At 36.8% G+C, this 19640-nt stretch overlaps 1 protein-coding gene across 1 annotated transcript; it reads right to left on the bottom strand.

The window, feature by feature from the left end:
• Positions 1–3057: 3057 nt before the first annotated feature.
• On the bottom strand, positions 3058–12395 carry APELA (apelin receptor early endogenous ligand). Its single transcript, XM_079140114.1, has 3 exons — positions 12145–12395; positions 10627–10716; positions 3058–4026 (listed from the first exon to the last, which is right to left on the bottom strand). Exons 1-2 carry the CDS (start codon positions 12218–12220, stop codon positions 10628–10630), a joined length of 165 nt encoding a protein of 54 aa, XP_078996240.1. The 5' UTR covers positions 12221–12395; the 3' UTR covers positions 3058–4026; position 10627.
• Between the last annotated feature and the right edge of the window lie 7245 nt (positions 12396–19640).

The raw sequence follows: 19640 nt of genomic DNA, 5'->3' as shown, positions 1-19640 counted from the left end.
GTTCAGCTGAGCCATGCCACCAGCCCCATTATAAGAAATTTTATGCCAATTAATTTGACAAATGAAATTAAATGGACAACCTGACAATGAGCTTCAAGCCTCCAGCAGGTGTCTCAGGATGGGATTTGCCCCACCTAAAGATCAGAACTATGGCTTCCAGGATTATCCAAGATGGCAGCTCTGGCTTCGAAATGTGTTGGCACATGGGGAGCTGCAGCTCAGGGTATGGACGTGGTCAGCTGGAGGTCCTGGAGGCGGGATGCAGTTGGTCAGGCAGGGGTCCTGGAGGTCCGGTGTGTTTGGTGTGGTTGTGGGATCCTGGAGGCCGGTTGCAATCAGTCCGTCTGTGGTGCGCAGTCAGTTGGTCTGGGGGTCCTAGCAGCAGGGAGCAGTCAGTCGATGTGAGGGCCCCAGAGGCAGGGAGTGATCGGTTGGGCTGAGGGATCCTGGAGACGAGGCTCAGTCAGTCCGGCCAGGGGTCCTACGGGGCCTGGCTATTGTCTCAAAATGGCGGCAGCCACATGTAATCCTTTTTTGTTTATTTTGAGAGGGTCTCACTAAATTGCCAATTCTGGCTTCAAAGTTGAAGATGCTCCTACCTCAGCCTTCTGAGTAGCTGGAATTACAGGTGAGCTCCACCATGCCCAACTTTGTCAAGGACTTGTTCTAATATGCCACTTTTAGCAGATGTGCCATTGGTTATTAAGTTTTGGTAGACTTTGAATCTTTGCCCTTGCTGTCTTTTTTTTTTTTTAATGATAGTATTTAATTAAGAGATTTGCAGTGTTAGGTACACAGCAAGATGGAGTCAGAAATGCCTCAATTAAAAGGAATAAGCAATGGAAAGAGACAAGTATCAAGAACATTTCTATCATTATATACTCAAGACTGAGTATTCATTTATTTTTTGGTATGGGGGATTAAACTCAGGAGCTCTTAACCACTAAGCCACTACCCCCTACCCCCCATTTTTTGTTATTTTTAGTTTTACATGACAGTAGAATGTATTTTGACATATACATACATGGATTATAACTTCCCATTTTTGTGATTGTACATGATGTGGAGTTACACTGGTCTTGTATTGATATATGAACATAGAAAAGTTATGTTCAATTCATTCTACTTTCTTTCCTATTCCCATTTCCCCTCCCTTCCCTTTATTCCCCTTTGTCTAATCCCATGAACTTCTGTTCTCCCCTGCCCTCCACCCCTTATTGTTAGCATCTGCATATTAGTGAGAACATTCAGCCTTTGGTTTTCAGAAACTGCTTCAGGGCTGGGGAGATAGTTCAGTCGGTAGAGTGCTTGCCTTGTAAGCACAAGGCCCTGGGTTTGATCCCCAGCACCAAAAAGAAAAGAAAGAAAAAAAGAAAGAAGCTGCCTCAGTTCTGTTTTACCTTTTATTTAGAGACAGGGTCTCACTAAGTTGCTGAGACTGACTTCGAACTTGTGATCCTCCTGCCTCAGCCTCCTGAGCCACTGGAATTTCAGGCATGCACCACCATGCCCAGCTCCAAGACTAAATATTTCTTATACGGAGAAAAGATAAAGAAGCAGGGCGTGGTGATATATGCCTATAATCCTAGCCACCTGGGATGCTGAGGTAGGAAAATAAAAATCCAAGGCCAGTTTTGGCAGTTTGTCTCAAAATAAAATATAGTTTGGTGTGGTGGTGCATGCCTATCATACCAGCAACTCTGGAGACTGAGACAGGATCTTAGGTCAAGGCCAGTGACCAGCCTCGGCAACTTAGTGAGAACTTGTCTCAAAGTAAGAAATTTTTTAAAAAGCTTGGGGAAATATCTAATGGGCTAAATCTCCATGTCCTCCTCCTAACAAAAAAATAAAAGGAACGGAATGTAGTGGCACATGTCTATAACCCCAGTGGGAGGCTGAGGCAGGATGCAATTTAGGCCCTAAGCACTTGATGAGATCCCATCTCAAAACAGAAAATAAAAAGGGCAGGGGAAGTAGTTCAGTTGGTTTGATCCCCAGCACTCAAATACATAACTGAATAGGACCAGGCATGGTGGTACACATCTGCAATTCTAGTGTCTTGGTAGGCTGAGGCATAAGGAGTGTAAGTTTGAGGCCAGCCGCAGCTATTTAGCAATCTCCAGTATGAAAATAAGTAAGTTAATTAATTTAATTAAAGTGGTTTGTGATGTAGCTCAGCGGTAGCGTACCCCTAGGTTCAACCACTAGTAAGCACACACACACACACACACACACACACACACACACAAGAAGATACTCAAGTCACCAAGTGTTTTATTAAACAATTATTAGGAGCAGAAATCTATAGCCATTTGCTTATTTTACATTATTAAGTCTGTTTTTTAACTCTTCTGTGAATATGAGAATTCATACTTGAAAAATATAGGCTTTATTGAATGAGATGTATTCGAATTGTATAAAGTATTTTTTATGCATAAAATACAAGTGAGTTTGTTTTAACATAAATATAATTGACAATAGCTTATGTTTCTACTCAGATGCACTTGTGGAAAGGAATTATAATTTATCCAAAAAATTATTTAGGAGTTCCCCAATAATATCTAACTTAATGAGACATGTTATTTTGTATATAAATTTAATTTCAGTGTCTAAGTACCTTTTATTCCAAAAGACATTTTTAAATCAACTTTGACAGGGAGATAAACCCCATAATATTGTGAGATCTTCTACTTCAAATTTTTCACATATAAATGCCAAACTTCTATTTTAGCAAAATAAACGTTACTGATTTAATAACTTGTCTTACTCTATAATGTTTACAAAGTCAAACTTCTAGTCCAAGTTTGATTTTGTAAACTCCTTGTCTGGAATTAACTTAAAACTTTGTTATGCGAAGCTAATGGTCTTTCAATAAATACAGATTAATAAATAACATATTTAACCTCTTGGGAACACCTAATCAATTCAGATCTAGACAGAATAGTTTCCTTTATGGATAATCATATTTCTATTTTTTTCTGATTTTTTATTTGTGTATTTCACTATCACAGGTTGAACAACATCAAAACAAAGCTTATCAGAATGATGAACACTCACTTTAGATACAGATTTTGCTGTGGGCATCATTGGCATAACTATTTTTTTTTTTTTTTTTTCCTGGTGTGGGGAAATTGAACCCAGGGACACTTAACCACTGAGTCACATCTCCAGCCCTTTTTAGTTTTTATTTTGAGACAGGTCTCACTAAATTACTGCAGCTGGCTTTGAACTCACAATTCTCCTGCCTGAGCCTCCTGAACTGCTGGGATTATAGGTATGTGCCACTGCGCCTGGTGGCATAACTGCTATTTTGATGTTGACTATGCCAGGCTTTTTAAAGAACTCTCTCTACAAAATGATCAAGGCGGTAAAACAGAACACCCAAGGAAATAAACATGGGCTTCTTATTATGAGAAAAAAAAAAATTGAGAAATAAACATTTCCTTTTAAAACAACATGGACTACAATTATTTTATGCTTAGACTTCAAATGGATACTATTCATAAAATAAAAATCATACTTTTATAAACACTAAAGTATATAATATGGTAGCAACTTATAGTTTCTTAGTTTCTGAATATAAATAATTAATGAATCAATAATTTTCTTTCTGTTCTGCAAAGCCAGTCAATGCAATTGATTTTAGATTTAGCATTTATTGTAAAAATTACTCAAACATATATAAAGCAAATACTTTGGAGAATTATAGAAATATGAAAAAAGTTTTAAATTCTTGCCTTTTTTTACCTATATAGAGTTCTAAGACATTAAAAGAGGTTTTTCTTTTTAATCAATTAGGAATAATTGCAGAAAAAGATGAGTGATTTTTTGTTAAGTAGGCAAATGAATAACCAGGAAGAAGGCAGTCCTGTGAACTAAAATCCCATTCTGGTACAACTCCTTTTAGTATGATTAAGTCCGACCAATCCCCCTATTGCCATAATGAAGTTCTTTTGGGTGGTTGAGATCTCTCCTTCATCCTCCTCTTCTGGTAGACCTAGTGAAATCAGCTATAGAGTTCTATATCTGGAAGACAAGAGAAAACACATCATAATTATATGTATCATCCAGTAAACCACCTTACCCATGCTTATTTTAAGCTTATTTTTTAAGAGACAAGAAAGTCCTAAAAATTTACTTGTTTTTCAGTGCTGAAAGCACATTTATATATTCTTACCTTTAGGTATAAATATAGCTCCTGTTTCTTTAAAAGTCCGAATTTAAGCTATTAAAGAAATTATCATTTTACATTATATTTCACTTTATAATCTTTATTTGCTCCAATAGCGATCTGAACAATGTTCGTTAATACTTTGCATTTTGTGTTTTGCCAGATGTGGTGATACATCCTATAACACCAGTGACTTGGGAGGCTGAGGCAGGAGGATTGCAAGTTTAAGGCCAATTTGAGCAGTTTAATAAGAACCTGCCAGTCTCAAAAATACAACAACATCAACAAACAAGCAAACAAGGCTTGAGATGAGCCTGCAATCCCAAGGACCCAGGAGATTGAGGCAGGAGAACTGCAACTTTGAGACCAGTCTGGGCAACTTGGGGAGACCCAGACTCAAAAATAAAAATAATACAGGGCTAGGGATGTAGCTCAGGACAACAACAAATCTCATAAGCTAATCATTGGGAGAATGAAGATTATTTTAATTGACGTCAGGTAGTCCTCACGAAGAAAATGGGATTTGAGAGAACCTGGGGGAGGGGAAGAGTCTGGACTTGATAAAATAAGGGAGGGGATTCATTTTACCAACATGTGGTAAAATGTTGGAAAAACAAAAACAAAATACAAACAAAAAAGGGGTCTCCAGAACAGAGATAGGAAATCAGTGTGGCTTGGCAGGTGATATTAGAAAGTAAAACTGAAAATGTGTATTCAGGTTTGATAACAGCAAGTCTTAAATGCTAAGATAATAAGAAAAAAATTCATTTTATTCCTCTTTTAAAGACATGGTCACTATGTTGCCCAAATTGACCTCCCGCTTCAGACTCGCTAATAGCTGGCACTACAGGTAGGCTCCATTGTACCTGGCCTTATTTTATTCCTTTTGGGAATATTTTATGGAATGTCTACTGTGTTCTAGGTACTCTTTTGGACTGCAGATACAAAAACAAAACCCACCCTCTGCCTTCAAGAAATTTATAAAGTACAGAGGGAGAAGTAGGGAAGTCAGGGGTGGAGTACAGTTAACACATTATAATGTAGTGAATCAAGCACTTTGACAAAGTATGCAAATAATGCTCTGAAAGCAAAAAGGCATTTAATACAATTGGCAGGGTATCAAAATCAAGGAACTTTTTCTGTAGGATGAATGACAGTGAAGAAAAGAGTAGGCAGAAGTGTAGCTTGACAAACAGCAAGAGCTGGAGAATGGATTGATTATAGAGTAACAATAATAAGAACTCTAGGTACTATTTATTTAGCACTCATTAGGTGCCCACATATTGTCATTGTTAACACACGTTATTGTTTTTTTGTGGTGTTGGGGATCGAACCCAGGGCCTTGTGCTTACAAGGCAAGCACTCTACCGACTGAGCTATCTCCCCAGCCCCGTTATTGTTATAACTAGTTCTATTCTGCAGATTGGGGAGGAGAGGGAGACAGAAAAGATAAGTGAATTGCCAGTGATCACCAGAATGAGCTGTGGTCAGAACTTGAATCCAGATGATATAAACAGTCTTAGTTTTTGTCCTCTCTGATAAAGGAGAGGAGAAAAGAAAGAGGCGACAGATGAGGCTGGAGAGGTACATTTTGTAAGTTATGTTTGCCAAATTATGTGAGTTCTCATTGTCCTAAAAGCCTATGGAGGGAGTTAACAATATTCATCGAGATGTGACAAGATTGGATTCACAGTGTATTTTATTGACTTATTTTGAAGTACTGGGGATTGAACCCAGGGGTACTCTACCACTGAGCTATACCCCAACCCTTTTCATTTTATTTGGAGACAGGGTCATTCTAAGTTGCCCAAATTGACCTAAACTTGGAATCCTCTTGCCTCATTCTTCTGAGTCACTGGGAATATAGGACAGAGGATTTAGTTTAGAAAGATCAGATGGTAAAGAAAAAAAAAAAAAAACAACCCAGAAACAAAAAATCTTCCAAAACCAAATAATCAGAGACTGGAGTAAGCAGTTAAGATGTTAAAGTCATACTGGATAGATAGGCACTAAGATAGTATCTAGTAGAGATGAAAAAGGGAATAGATTCAGAACTATTACAAGGTAGAAATGACACTGGGAAGCCAACTAGCAGTGAATAACAGATCACTGTGCTCAGAGATCTACATTGAATGTGATAGAAACATTTATGTTTCATAGCACAGTGCCTCAAATATAAAGAACATTTAGTACATGGTAGCTTTATAATTTTTCTACAGGTTTCGAGAATATAGTAGAAATACCTGAGCAAGAGGAATTGAAAAGTTCACTTCTATGTATAAATTAGTTTGTTCATTAAATATTTGTGTGCGTAGTACAGGGGTGTACTGGGGATCAAACTCAGGGCTTCACACGTGCTAGGCAAATGCTCTACCACTGAGCTAGACCCTCAGTCTCATTCATCAAATATTTCTGGAGAATTTAATATAGTCAATGGGCACACAGCTGGGACCAAACGGAAGTCCCTGTTCTCATGAAACTTACCTTGTAATGAAGAGAAGCAAATACTAAACCTAATAACAAAGTAAATATATATTAAATGTGTCAGATGACAGTGGGTATTATGGAGAAAACAAACCAAGGGAATGGGGTATCTTGGGTAAGGCAAGGTATTGCCATTTCATAAAAAGAGTTATCATGGAAAGTCTTCCTGAGTATGATAACAGAACAGAAAACAGATGTAAAAAAAAGTTTCAGGGGCTGGGATTGTGGCTTAGCGGTAGAGCACTTGCCTAACATGCATGAGGCCCTGGGTTTGATCCTCAGCACCACATAAAAATAAAATAAAGGTATGTGTTCACCTACAACTAAAACAAATTTTTAAAAATATTAAAAAAAAAAATGTTCTCAGAGAAGCCACAGAAGAGATTTGCACATACACTGTAGACTTGGGCCCCAGGTGCCTATAGGGCAGCTAACATGATTCCAGGGAGGAACCCTATATGGGTCCTAAAAAGAATAGTCATTTGTTCCAGGGAAAAAACCAAAGGAAGCATGGTGTCATGGAAGCCAAGGAAAATCCATTCCACTGTTCATCTATAGTGAGGTAACAGATCAGGACTGAACTGTGTTTAGAGGGAAGTCTATAGGAATTTTCCCAAGGTGAAATGGAAAGCTGTGTGTATTGAAAATGGGAAGAAAGGAAACAGCCTCTATTTCAAGAAATTTGCCTGTGAGAAGATCATGGGCTGGACACTAGAGAGCACTATGGGGTCACAGATGCTTCATAATCTTCCTTTTCTCCATGAAGAGGAGCTGTCTCCTGTTGTGAATTGGAAGAGGAAGTGGTAAGGAAGCTAGCTGGGGGTGTAGTTTGGTGTATAACAGTACTTGCCTAGCATATGTGGGGCCTTGGATTGTTTGAGCCCTGCCCTAGCACTGCAAAACAAACAAAACCAAACAAAAAACAAAAAAGTAAGGGAAAAGAGGTGACTGAAGCTCGAAATGTAGTTAGTTGAATATCAGAGGTTTTTAAAGAAAAAATGAGTAGAAGAGTTGTTCCTGAGAACCCTGCTAATGTTGGAGACGAAGTGTTCCACTAAAGTGGAAATTCTATGCTGCAGCAGAATTGGGCTTCAGGAAGTCCAGCAGATAGAATGGAGTGAGAAATGCCAAGACAACAGGACAACTACAGAAAGAGTTGGAATGCAGAGCAGAGGTTTGATCAAGGAGCTAAGAATAAGATACAAAATAGAGAACTAGAGACACATTTTGAATGGAAAACAAGGTATGAGAAAAAGTAATTTAAAATAGTGTATTAAAAGTCACTTTACCACATATCTTTTCAAAGCCATTACCCCTAGGAAGTGAAAATAAACTATAGCGTAGGGCTTGTGACTTTATATTCTTTCATACTGTTAGAAATACACTTTATACCATGAACATACATTGTAATTGTTATTAAAAAGTGAAACAGGCTGTGCATTATACTACACACCTTTAATCCCAGAGACTGGAGGTTGAGGCAGGAGGATTGTAAGTTTGATGTAGCCTCAGCAATTTAGCGAGACCCTAAGCAACTTAGTGAGACCCTGTCTCAAAATAAAAAATAAAAATAACTGAGAGTATAGCTCAATGGTAAAGTGCCCCTGGTTCAAGCCCTTATACCCTCCTCACAAAAAAAAAAAAAAAAAAAAAAAATGCTGAATAGAGAGTAGTATCAATAGGGTACGTGGTTATCTAGAGTGCATATCTATAAATAAAGGCATTGATGTACTGAGATGTTACAGTTGGCAGAGGGAAGACACTTGAATTTTAAGTTCCTACTTTATTTCCCATTCTGTAACTCCCTCATTAATCTGTGAACTTGCATTTCTTGACATCCCTTCTATTGCTCTCCTCACTCAGAGCTGAAGGTAATGCTAAAAAATTTCCATGGAGAACAAATATCAAGAAAATGCACTGTATGCAGCGTAGTTCTCCTATTTAATTGACTCAGTTATACAAGGTAGGAAATCATGCTAAGGATCACTAGGACTCTAGAAGCAGGCAAAACAGAGTAAAAATAATAGGTCTCTGATTAAATGAGCTAAAGGTCTAAATCACTCTAGTGGGTTAATCTGGAGAACTTCCAAAGTCAATTGTTTATCTTTTTACAGTCTGACGTAACCCTAGCTGAATCAACCACATGTGATTTTATCTGCAAAATGTAGAAAACAGGGAGAAAATAAAGGAAGGGTTTTGCTTTAGAGTTTACTACTTAGGTTCATAGTATCTTTACCTACTTGCCAGAGTGGCTTTGTTGCAAGACATAGAAAGTGAGTTAGTATTTAGGACAGTGAGAAGTGTGTTGTCAGATCTGAAGGTAGTACTTGTTAGTACTGATTGAACAAGACCTTGAAAAATTATCTTAATGTTTCTCTTACATTGACTGACTCTTAAAATAATCACTGGATTCGAACAGGTGACTTTTACAGTCTTCAAAGAACTGTAGCTGGATCTAGGACTAGCCTAAACACTAAAAATGGATGTGTAACTTGAGCAGTTCTACAAAACTATCAGCTAACTTTTGTGAAGGATTGTTATTATTAAATGGTTTACATAGCTTGTATTTAAATTTCCCTGTGGTTTGCAAGTCAAAATTTCCGTTAACAATTCAAATTTCACTACTCTTATCTTGTTTACTTGTAGCTCAATTTTTATGGTAGGTTGTGTACGGTGAAAGCCAAAATAATCTGTGGCTAACTAAGGACTTGTGTTTGTATTTTGCAAGGCATCTTTCTCTGTATATACAGGAATTCTCTTGCAATTGTGAAATGCCTCCTTTCCTCTTTGTTATTTACGGAGGAGTGCTGGGAAAACCTGGAACTTCTTCACTCCTTGTAAGCCTGTATAGGTGAGACTGAAAAGCTCTGTTGGAAACACTGACACATACACCAAAGGGTATTTTAACATATTAATCCTTTTAAAGCATATTTCTATCACTCTGAATTGGCTTCTCAGCAACCCCCTACTGTATCTTTCTGGATGCTTCCACCAAACCTTCTTTTCATTTTTTGATAGTAAAGAGTAATTTGTTGCAGATAAGGCATAGATAACTTGGCTTTTTGTCTCAGTCCTCTGGTAAACGCTTATTACTTCATTTAATTTACTACTACAAGGCTTCTGCTAGGTTTGAAAAGCACATATTACACAATAGACATAGCAACTATTCTTTGCACTGAATGAATAGAGCCATAAACGGTAGAGTCTACAGACCAGTTGAATAAGCTAATTTAGCAAATGCCTATGTATGTTAACCAGCTGTGGGATATTTCTATGGTATTTTCTTTAGGAAGATAAATGATCCAAGGAGCTTAAAATAATTACAATAGAATGTCAAATTAGTTTTTAGTGTGAAGTGACTTAAACTTGGGCAGTGTTTGAAAATTGATGCCAGTAATATTACTAAAGTGGTGGTGGTAAAATCATTGGCCTTTTAGTGAGTATAAAACAAAAAAGGAGGAGCAAAGTTCACTCAGAATTTATTCTTAAAGATGCAACCATCAAGACCACTACAGTTAGTGAGGCTGGAAAACTGCCTTGCCATTAATATTAAGCTCATTTTATATATGAATCTTGGAAGTGTTGCGGCTATACTGTATTGTTATAGTGTTATTGGGTAAATATGTTCAAATGTTCTAAGTGGAAAATGTGTTTTTCAAAACCCAGAAAGTTATTATTTATAATTAAATTCTCCTGATGTCTGATTTTTTAAATTATGAAGATTCTCAATCATACTGAACAGTATTAACTATCACTCAGGTTCAACAGAATCAGGATTTTTTTTTTTACTCTAGCCTATCTTCTTCTTTAACTATAAAAGTAATTCCCAAACATCATATTATTTCACTCTTCCATTCATTAGTACACATTCCCGAAACTTTTACATCATCATGTTGTAATCACAAAATACAAATATGCATTTTTTTAAATTGCTAACTAAATGTAGTGAAACAATTTTCTATCACAAATACCTCAGGGGAAGGGGACTCGGGAATGGAGTGGCATACATCTTCTTTGAAGACAGTTATGTCTGTGCAGTTTTCTTCTCAGGGCCAGATTAGCTAAAGGAAGGAAAAAGAAACATTAGGAACCTTTTTTAAAAATCAACTTCTATAATCTGTAGAATGTAAAATTATATATTCAGTCCAACTATTCTAAGGTTATTTGCTATTTGTTTATAGGTGATTATGATATAAATAATGTGATGCATATACACAAAGTAGATTCCTAACAGTGTTAATAGCAAGATCTTAAAATATCCTCCTCCTTTCATATATGATTTCTTCCTATATGCTCTATCTTTTATTTTATGTAGGAAGGTAATCACAATATTTTATAAGAACATTGCCCACAGTGTTTGGTATTTTGGAAAAAAAGAAATGGTTTGAATAGCAATTGCTGTAGGTAATAAGAAAGAATCAGGCTGCTTTCTAAGTTGCTGACTTGGATTTTTTTCTTACTAATGTAAAAGGACAACCTGGGACATCTTTTAAAATAACCTCACACGATCAAACTTCTAATTAACTAAAAGTGAATTAACGAGTATTGTACTGTTTCTGTTCTAACTGAAGAAGTGTATATCAAGTAAATATATTTGGGTGTAAGTATGATCACCTTTCTATTAAAGCTTGAGTTTGTAGTTTTTGTATGTTAGAAAACTTAAATTTTTTACCTACTAGTACTTTAAAACCTTAGGTATTTGGTTTTGAAGTAAAAATGCATTGGAATAATTTTGTCTACCGAATTCTGTTGGTTAAATACGACACAATTGATACTCTTGGAAAAGATGTCAGATAAATTAATATTGTATCTTGATCATGCATATTTTTGGCTCTATAAGCACAAACTGCGCTTTCTTTTAGGTGACATACCTAATTATATAATTAGAAATTGCAACTATTGGGCTGGAGAGATAGCTCAGTTGGTAGAGTGCTTGCCTTGCAAGCACAAGGTCCTGGGTTCAATCCCCAGCACTGCAAAAAAAAAAAAAAAAAAAAAGAAATTGCAACTATTGACTAGTTTTATGATTTCATCTGCATTTTGCCATATTATGATTTTTACATGTTGTTCACTCGGTTAACATTGCTCTCCTCAGCCAGCAACAGCTCTTTAGGTAAAACCGCTCTGAAATTTGAATTTTACTTAAAAATTGTAGATTTATTAACCTCTATAATGACTAGACCAACATTTGCATTTCTTTTTATTTATAAGAACAACCTATCTACAATAGCTTAGATTTAGATTTTCTTTGCATATAGAAAAATAGTGGTAAAATATTTACCACTTTAAAATACAGTTGCTTTTTCAAATATTCAGATCTATCCTATCACCAACAGGATAGCATTACTTCAGAAATCCTACACATTCACCTCAAGTATTATTGTGAACACATCAAAGTGACTTTCAATATAAACACAATTGCACTCAGATCCAGAGACATAAACAGGCATAAAAACAAGTTACTCCATACAAATGTATCAAAGTCCTACCTGGTCTTTGTCCATGGATAAGGTGAAGACTCATCATAAAAATTAAAAACACACAAAAAAATTGTTGAAATCTCATTTTCCTGCTGCACGCAAGTGGAGCAATAGCTCTTAAAGTAAACCAAACAATCTGTAAATAGCCTGTGCAATATCTGTGTGGCTCTCCTCACATTCTAATGACAAACCTCAGAGGACTGCCAGCTGCATTTTCCAGAAAGGTTAATGATCACATCAGACAAGGTTACTGGTGCGCTGTGCTGTGGTCAGAGGCTCCCTCAGCCTCAAACCCCTCCTCCACTCCTCTCCTCCTCCCCGCCCCCCCACCCCCGTCACTCCCCTTTATTTCCATAAGCAAATATTGGTGAAATAGACCATTCAAGCATGCAGTAACTTCAGTGGGAAGTCTACTCTGGAAGCTGTGAGGAGAGTGACTTAAATTCAGTCTGGGTATGGAGAAATATGTAAAACAAGGCATGACACTGCCTCCTCCCCTCACCATTTGCATCTGTTTAAACTTTGCATTGCCCATATTGGTCCCACATGCAGAAACCAATGGAAATGACAGGAAGTCTCTCTTTTGTCCTTTTCAGAAGGAATTCTGAAGCTCAAACTTAAGACTCCCAAATGCTTTGTGCAGAACATGTGCTGAAATGCTTTATCTTTAACAAACCTACTACAAAGGGGTGACTATTTATATTAAATCTCCAAATTGCTTAATTTATGTGGGTTTGTATCATTAAAGAGTTCTGGGGTTTAGAATGTTCTGAAATCTGCAAAGTGTTTATATTTTTATTTTCTAAAGTGCAATTTAAAAAGTAACAGGAATTATTTTCATCTGCAAATGTTCAAGATTTTTAAAAAGGAAATTTGGTCAAGCCACAAACTCATAAAATCTGGGCTCTGTTATAAACTTATATGTGGTGAAATACCAGGCTAACATCATGTCACAGAAATTAGAAATGTACTTTCTAGTTCATCTCCCAGTGAACTTCAGAAGAAACAAAAGCAGTTTAGTCTTGTCTTTTGTGCACATGCACCAAGACCTCTTTTTATTTTAAGTGTTTCCTTATATGTAATATATAGCTGTTATAGATGGAAATTACTGTGCTTATTATAAAGTAAACCAAAAGGATGGTGTAGATACACTCTGAAGTACAAGTAGACCCAAAATACTAAATCTAAAGCATATGTAACTTGGAATGAACTGCCAAGAATTTTGTTGTTTTTTGGCTTCTTTAGATTCAGGTAGTTGGTACACAAGCTTAGACTTCTTAAGTTTTGAAATTAATGCAATTTGTCTTAATTTTATAAATTGACTTATAAAATTCCCTGTCTTCCTAGTTATGCATGCAGTTTATAACAAGTAATAGCATAAAGAAAGTCTTAAAATCACTGTCTTAAAATCTTGAGAATTTTTGCTTGTTTGGGGACTAGAAACAGTGTTAAAGGGTACTACTTTGCTGTATTTGTACATTCTCCATAAAATCAATTGAATACAAGAGTTAGAACACATGATCCAAAAGGGCTTTATGAATGGCAAAGAGTTTGTTCAGATTTTTAAGTCCCCTAACCTTTTTAGTACAGCACACTGAAATAACAAGCTAATAGAGTTGAGTGTTAATTCAAGCAAACTAATAGGAGACATAGATTTTAGCAATCTATATGTCAGGTCAAGTTTAACTCTATTCAAAGGTGTAGTAGCTAGTCTTTTTTATAAATAAGGCAATAACTTACCACCAATAGCAAATATTGCTTACAGTTTTTCTATTTCATTACCAGGTTATCAATAACGAATTCCTAGAATATGGCTAAAATATGTAAGTGCTATAGAAGATACAGTTATCCCACATCTCTACCACTAGAGATAGAACAGTGTTGTACCAGGTGCAGTGGCGTATGCCTGAGGCAGGAAGATTGCAAGTTCAAAGCCAGCCTCAATAACTTAGCAAGACCCTCAGCAACTTAGCAATATCCTGTCTCAAAATTAAAAAAAAAAAAGCAAAAAATCGCTGGCAATGTGGCTCAGTGGTTAAGCACCCCTGGGTTCCATCCTCCTTACCAAAAAAAAAGATAGAACAGTGTTTTATTTAAGTTATGTGACCAAACAGAATATACATTTCCTCACTTTAAAAAACTGAGGTAAAATACATGGTTTTCTTTTCTCTTCCTTCCTTCTTTCCTTCATTCCTTTGAATTGAACCCAGGGATGCTTAACCACTGAGCTACATCACCATACCTTTTTTGTTTTGTCTCTTGCTGAGTTGCTGAGTTGCCCAGGCTGACCTCAAACTTGGGATCTTCTTGCCTCAGCCTCCTGAGTTGTTGGGATTCCACATGTGTTCCCCTACACCAGCAAAATACTCAGTTTTCTACTGAAAGAGTTATAAAGGTTTAGTGAGATAATATATTAAACTTATGAAACTTTAGACATTTTCTTGTATATTTAAAATTATTCATTCAAAGATGATGATGTTTAAAAATATTACTTTTTAAAGTGTAGTAGTAAAATGACTATAGAGTTGATGGACAAACTGAAAGACAAACATTGAGGGACAATGGCAAGTGATCCAGTGTTTCTGTGGAATGTGAGTCAACAATGGTGGTAAATCATTCATCTTAGCATTGAACAACCAGGTGTGAAGAAATCTTGGCAGGAAAGTGTTAAGTCAGAGCAATGCAGCTGGCTCTGCAAATGGTACAGTTCAGTCTGCAACCATATGAAAACGATGACTCTCCTGTTTGGAACAGTATCCTCAACTTCCACATTTCCACCACAGGTCAACCTGCATCGAGCAAGCCCAACGCTGCCTCTGGGCCAGGTACCATGCTAAGTGTGTTTCATATATCATATAATCCACCCCCAAACGCTCGGAAGCAGTAATCACCTGTTCACCAGATGAGAAAACTGACAAGTAGGAAAGAGGAATAGCTGGCATTCAAATTCTATGACCTGAGCTCTCAACTCTCATTTTCCCTTCTAAGGCCTAAGTTTTGGTTCCTATTTTTTAAAGTAATCTGTTGAAGCTATTATAAAAATAGGGATGAAAGCCAGACATGGTGGTACATGTCTAATCTCAATGACTCAGGAGGCTGAGGCAGAAGGATGGCAAGTTCAAAGCCAGCCTAAGCAATTTAGTGAAACCCTGTCTCAAAATGAAAAGTTAAAAAGGACTGAAGACATAGTCCAATGGTAAAGTACCCTTGGGTTCGATCCCTGGTACAAAAAAGTCAAAAACAAAGAAACAAAAAGCAAAATAGGGATATTAGCAATATTTTTCTTATATTAGGTTGAATAGTGTCCTTTCAAAATTCATTTCAATCTAGAACTTAAAAACTTAAAAATGTGACCCATATTTAGAAATAGGGTCTTTGCAGATGTGATTAGTCAAAACTGAGCTGGAGTAGGTTGGATCCTAAATCCAGTATGACAGATTTCCTTAGAAAAAGAGGAGACACACAGGGCTATACAATGCCAGGGCACAGAGGTAGAAATTAGAATTATGCTGCTGCAAACAAAGGAATAAAAGCCAAGGATTGGCAACAACTACCAGAAGTTAGGGGAGGCACAGAACAGATCCACCTCCTAAATCTACAGAAGGAATCAATCCTACTGACACCTTGATTTTAGACCTCTGACCTCTTGAACTGTGAAAGAATAAATTACTATGAAGCTACTCAGTTTGTGACATTTTGTTACAGCAGCCCTAGGAAACCAATACAATTCTAATCATACATATATTCTGTGAATATATATATGTGTGTGTATGTCTGTATGTATATATACATATACAATTTAATAAAACTTATTTTACAGTGATATACTGTCTATGTCAGGTATTTAACAAAGTGATATTATTTACACATTCTAATTTTACAAGTTTTATATCCACTTTACAGATGAGAGAACAAACTCAGAAAATTAAATGACTTAAATATCTAATAGCAAAGTCAATGTGAAGCCTGTCTGTTCCGTCCTGGGCCTCAGTCTTGTGCTCTCCTTTGTCCTAGGAGATCCTTTCCTAGTTCTCATCTTCCTTCCCACTTTCCTGTTTGACCTTTCTTCATTGTATCTCTCCCCTTCCCTACAAAAGTATTTTGTTTAACTCAAAATTCTCTCTCTTCCCATTGGTGTTCAGCCTCCATTTGCCAGATGTCTGAAATAAGAGTCCACCCTGATTGTTCTACTCCCTCATCACCTTTTCCCAGGACATCTCCTTGATCTTGACCAGCTTTCACCACTCTACTGAAGCTGGTGTGTCTCAAATTGAATCATTAAACTTTCTTTCCCCCCAGTGCTGGGGGCCTTGTTAGACAAGTACCCAACCACTGAGCTATGCCCCCAGGACAAAATCACTAAACTTTCAAATATAATCTTTTCTATGAACATTATACCTTATCCAAGTTAGGCTATTCTTTGCTCTCATTTTTATTCTGTTCTTGTTTGGTGCATGCTTGCTGTGTATTTTTTCTTTGGAAAGAGCTGCTGTCTGTCCTAATTTTCCTTGAGTTTCAGCTCATTCTTCAGTGTTTAATTCAGTCATTCCAGATCAGTTCAACAGGAAAGGGGATGCAGCTCAATGGCAGAGCATATGGTTTACACATATGAGGCCCTGGGTTCAATCTCCAGTGCCTCACAAAGTGGAGGTGGGTCATAAATTCAGCAAATATTCATCGAGTACCTTAAACTACTACTGTGTTCTAGGCTTGGTACTAGGGATATAAAGGAGGGAGAGATCCTTAGTCAATCTGGGAAGTTGGTACCTTTAGAGTTGTCTTTTTTGTTTGTTTTGGCTAAGAGTCTTCGGAACAATTTGTGGAAGACCAGCCAAGGTCACCAAATCACTATGATTCATTCTTTGGGTGACCTAAAGTAAACTTTGACTCAGATTGTTTTGAACTGAGCATGCCCAGAAGTGTTCTGTCTGCCGTCTTAACCTTTTTGAAAGCCCACTCTATGAATTTGAACTGAGCATGAACTGAGAAATGCTTCTGCCATCTTTCCTTTTTAAACTATAACCTTAATGCTTAGAAGTGTGCTGCCTCTGAAGTGCTTTCCTAGGTCAATATGAATAAATACCCCATTTCCATTCCTTGGAGAAAGCATTGCTTTGGAAATAGCCCAGTGCTCTTCTAACCTGCTTCAGGTAAGAAATCTCCACTTTTATCAACTAGTTGTGCTTTTTGGCTTGTACTCACCAAGTTGGGAACCCATTGTGTTCAGTTTTAGGACTGGCCATAATTCCATTCTTGAATTTCATTATCTATTTATTATTTATTTATTTTTGTGGTACTAGGAATTGAACTCAGGGGTGTTTTACTACTGAGCTACATCCTGAGTCCTCTTTATTTTGAGACAGGGTCTTGCTAGATTGCTGAAGTTGGCCTCAATCTTGATTACATATATGCAACATCCTGTCTTGTTGATTTAATATTTATTCATCAATCTTTATCCAATTAATGACATTTTCTAATAAATTCATTAGGTTTCCTCTATAAGCATTTCCTAATTCCTGCTGATTGAAAGTGATTTTAATTTTGTTCTGGGGATTCAAAAAATTTCCTCTGTTATCATAGCCTTTTCACCACTGTAGTACTTAATGCCTCCCTTGTGGGCCATAATACATTCCTCCTGTTCAGACAGCTTCTTTAGGACATGTGGAATCCTGCAGAAATAAAAACTCCTTGGATGGAGAGACTTGTCTTTTTCCTGTTGATGTCTTCACTAGAGCTTAGAACTTTTGAACTCATACTCAGTTTCATTGAGTATGGGAATCAGAAGTGGGTTTTTTTCCCCCTCTTCAGGGGACTGAATCCAGCATGTTGCAGGCAAGTGCTCTACCCACTACTTACATCCCTAGCACCAACCCCACCTCGTTTTAAACTTTTTAAGAATTTTTGGAACATGGTCTTGTTACGTTGCCTAGGCTGGCCTTGAATTTATAAGGCTCCTGCTTTCGCTTCCTCAGTAACTAGCTTTAGCAGATATTTAAAAACAGTTTTTGGTACTAGGGATTGAACTTGGGCGTGCAGTCACTGAGCCATATCCCTGCCCTTTTTATATTTTATTTAGAGACAGGGTCTCACTGAGTTACTAAGGGTCTGGCTAAATTGCTGAGACTGGTTTTGAACTTGATATCCTCCTGTCTCAACCTTCCATATTGTTGGGACCACAGGCCCAGTTATTTTTTATTTTTGAGACAGAGTCTTGCTAAGTACTGAGGCTGGTCTTGAACTTGCAGTCCTCCTGCCTCAGTCTCCTGAGTTGCTGGGGTTACAGGTGAGGATGGCTAGGTATGCATTTTTCTTTTGATTCTTAATTCCATTTTGACCACTTCTAGGTCTAGACCAATTCAATGCTTTTTAGTTTTCCTTCCCTACTTTTAGTTTAAGACTACCTTAATTATTTGCTGTCATTTTGGGGTCCCACAGTAGCACTAAGGTAAAGTTAACATCCAAATTTGTAGGTGATAGAATCATAGTAAATAAAAATTTATTAGTTTTAAATATTTTGTAACCCAAATTGGATTTATTCCTGCTTAGAGGAAATGGTGAATTAGACATGTTGGAGATATCAAATGCATAAAATTAGAATATCGAGTGTGGTCAAGCATTTAATTTAATACTAAACAATTTTCCCAGGATCTTCTTGGGCACATGTGCTGGCTAAAAAAACATTAGTGCTCATAAATGCTGCATCAAGCTGATATCTGAGCCAAAACATATATTTTCATAAGAACCCATAATTCTAAAAAAGACACACACTTTTAAAAGTATGGGTGTCTTCCTAACCCTCATATGTCTGGCAAATCTGAAAAAATAACATGGTTATGGATGGAAGAGACTCTCAACGATGTTACATACAAAAATAACAGAGGTGGCAACAACATATGTGGAGCATTCAGATCACCTCTACCTTTGATGGTTCTTATCCACACTACTGACCTAAAGTGTTTGACCGAATAGTATCAAAAAAACCTTTCTTTATTATAGTACATTAAAAGGGAGATTGGTGATCTTTACGTATTTTTAAAAAGAGGAAAAAGTTAGATACAATGAATCATTTGACTGAACAGAAATTCCACTTAGTAATATATCTCTCTAAAAAATAATAAGTGAAACACATTTAGGTCTATTCTTTCCACCCCTACTTTTAACTTTTTTTATGGGCATATTTTGTTAAAAACAGACTCGGGAATTTTCATAATAAGCCCAACAGACTCCTAAGCAACAATTATCATTTATTGCAATCATTATATATATATAAAACTGCTAATAAACTCTTGTGTTGGAATTCTTTCTTTTTTTCTCTCTCCCTCTTTTTTGTGTGTGGTACAGGGGATTGAATCCAGGTGTCTCTACTACTGAGCTACATCCCCTGTCCTTTAAAATTTTTTTTTTCTCTTGAGATGGGGTGGGGAAATCTCACTAAGTTGCTGAGGCTGTCCTTGAACTTGTGATCTTTTTGCCTCAGCCTTCAGAGTTCCTGGGATTATAGACTT

The sequence above is a fragment of the Sciurus vulgaris genome (genome assembly GCF_902686455.1).
Source record: "Sciurus vulgaris genome assembly, chromosome: 5".
Classification (NCBI taxonomy): domain Eukaryota; kingdom Metazoa; phylum Chordata; class Mammalia; order Rodentia; family Sciuridae; genus Sciurus; species Sciurus vulgaris.
The sequence above is the reverse complement of the archived record's forward strand: the minus strand, read 5'-3'. Positions and strand labels throughout refer to the sequence as shown.